A 1828-nucleotide genomic window follows, 5' to 3' on the forward strand; every position below is an offset into this window, starting at 1 on the left:
TCAAGCACGTGTTGTCTTTTCTACAAGTTCCTTGGTCATAGAAATCGGAGGAAGGATGAGAGAACCCTTCTTCTCTAGTCGCAACGATTGAGGGAGTGGTGTTGATTTATTAGGACTGTCAGTTCTAGAAGTTGTTGTTTCTGTGGTTCCTTCCTTAATTTTTGGCAGCAGTGAATGTTTATTCAATCCCTTATCTTGTTTTTCTTTATCCCTTTCCACGACCAATTGGTCAAACGTGTGCTGGCCATTGTTTTCATCATTACTTTTACTAGTGTTTTCTTCTTCCTCTCGCACAAACTTGTAAAAAGGATTAACTAATCCTCGAATTGGAGGTAGGGCTCCTCTATGTTTACTAAAAATGTCCTTTCTCTGCCTATCATCGTCCTGCTCTTCGTCTTTTTGTTGTTTCTTTGGTTCTTTTTTCTCCTCTTTGAAATGTTTATCAAAGTAATTGTGCATTCTTTTCGACATTTCAATAGGTTTGAGAATTTTCCCAGTCTCTATACTCTCCTGAATTTGTTTCCTGACTTTTCGCATTCTTCGAAGTCTAGGATGATTGTCAGCTATTTGCTGGTCGATGTCACGAGTAAACGCAGGGATTGACTTCCCTCCATAATAACCGAGCATACTTTCCTTAACTTTTGTTGCCACTCCGTCTCTTCTTATTTTCATACATTGTTTTAGAAATTTCTGACGAATAAGAATTCGTCGCACTGCTGTGGTTGATTTTTCCCAATCCAACGAATGCTGTACCTTTTCTCTTGTAATGTGCTCGTCTAAGACACCCCATTTTGATTTGATGACGTCGTTAACGATGTAAACGTATTTCCGATGGTTATTTTCACGCTTTCGAACAATGCCAAGACGTCCTTCATCCATCTTAAACAGTAATGAACGGATCCAGCTACAAACTGATATATTTTATATATATATAAAAAAAACGTTGGCGGAAATTTGTATTCGCTGTGCAGGATGAATATAAGTCTATTTTTCACTATACACATGTATGATAACATATACGTAGATTCTAAGTATGAATGATATGGTCGTGTCTAAATTTTTATAACCTAGATATATACACACGTTATCAGAGACTAGTTCTCTTTTTGGACGACGTCCCTCATTAATGTTTCGTTCCTTTTCTATATGATTGATGTAATTATATGTAATTGTGGTGAATTTGGATTGGTGGATTTAAAGTCCATTCTCTCTTAGGGCTTCCGACGTCACATTATATATCCCAACATAGAAGGATGTTTATTTGGCCAGGTTTCCAGATCCTTAGAAATCCCGACAACCAATCTCACACTGTAAATACAAATAGAGAAAATAAATTGAATATGGTGTCAGATTTTATCTCTGACATTATACATAGCCAATAGAATTGTCAGTCCAGATATCCTTCACATTATAGGTATAACTATAAGAAGTATAATAGAGTGAAGTCATTACCCGTGACTGCAATTAAAGTACTATTGAAAAAAAAAATCGATTATTGGGGAATATGGTGATTTCATTATTTTCATAGACAGCGCACCAATATATATTTTCTACTTTATGCCTCAAGTTAAATGTTAAAACAAGATAGGGTCGAGTGGGCAGATCTAAAAACTGTATAACACGTTACTCAACTATTACAGCATTTCATTTATTTTGTCCCGATAAAGAAACTGTTTATTGGTTACTTATCAAAGCGTTCTCCTGAGATTGATCAAGGTATGTAAATGTTTGACGGGCTAGAAAAGGCCTCCAGTGATGTTTGACAGAACAATTTACATTGATTAGTAACTAACTGCAGGGCCGGCTGCTTCTCATGTAAAACAAGTGC

The 1828-nt window shown here is 36.2% G+C and overlaps 1 protein-coding gene across 1 annotated transcript; it reads right to left on the reverse strand.

Moving 5' to 3' along the window:
* On the reverse strand, positions 1-879 carry LOC132548183 (uncharacterized). Its single transcript, XM_060212005.1, has one exon. The coding sequence runs from the start codon at positions 877-879 to the stop codon at positions 1-3; it is 879 nt and encodes a 292-aa protein (XP_060067988.1).
* Positions 880-1828: the final 949 nt, after the last annotated feature.

The sequence above is a fragment of the Ylistrum balloti genome, unplaced genomic scaffold (genome assembly GCF_031769215.1).
Source record: "Ylistrum balloti isolate Yb309-2 unplaced genomic scaffold, AGI_CSIRO_Ybal_v1 Utg370006, whole genome shotgun sequence".
In the NCBI taxonomy this organism is placed as follows: Eukaryota; Metazoa; Mollusca; class Bivalvia; order Pectinida; family Pectinidae; genus Ylistrum; species Ylistrum balloti.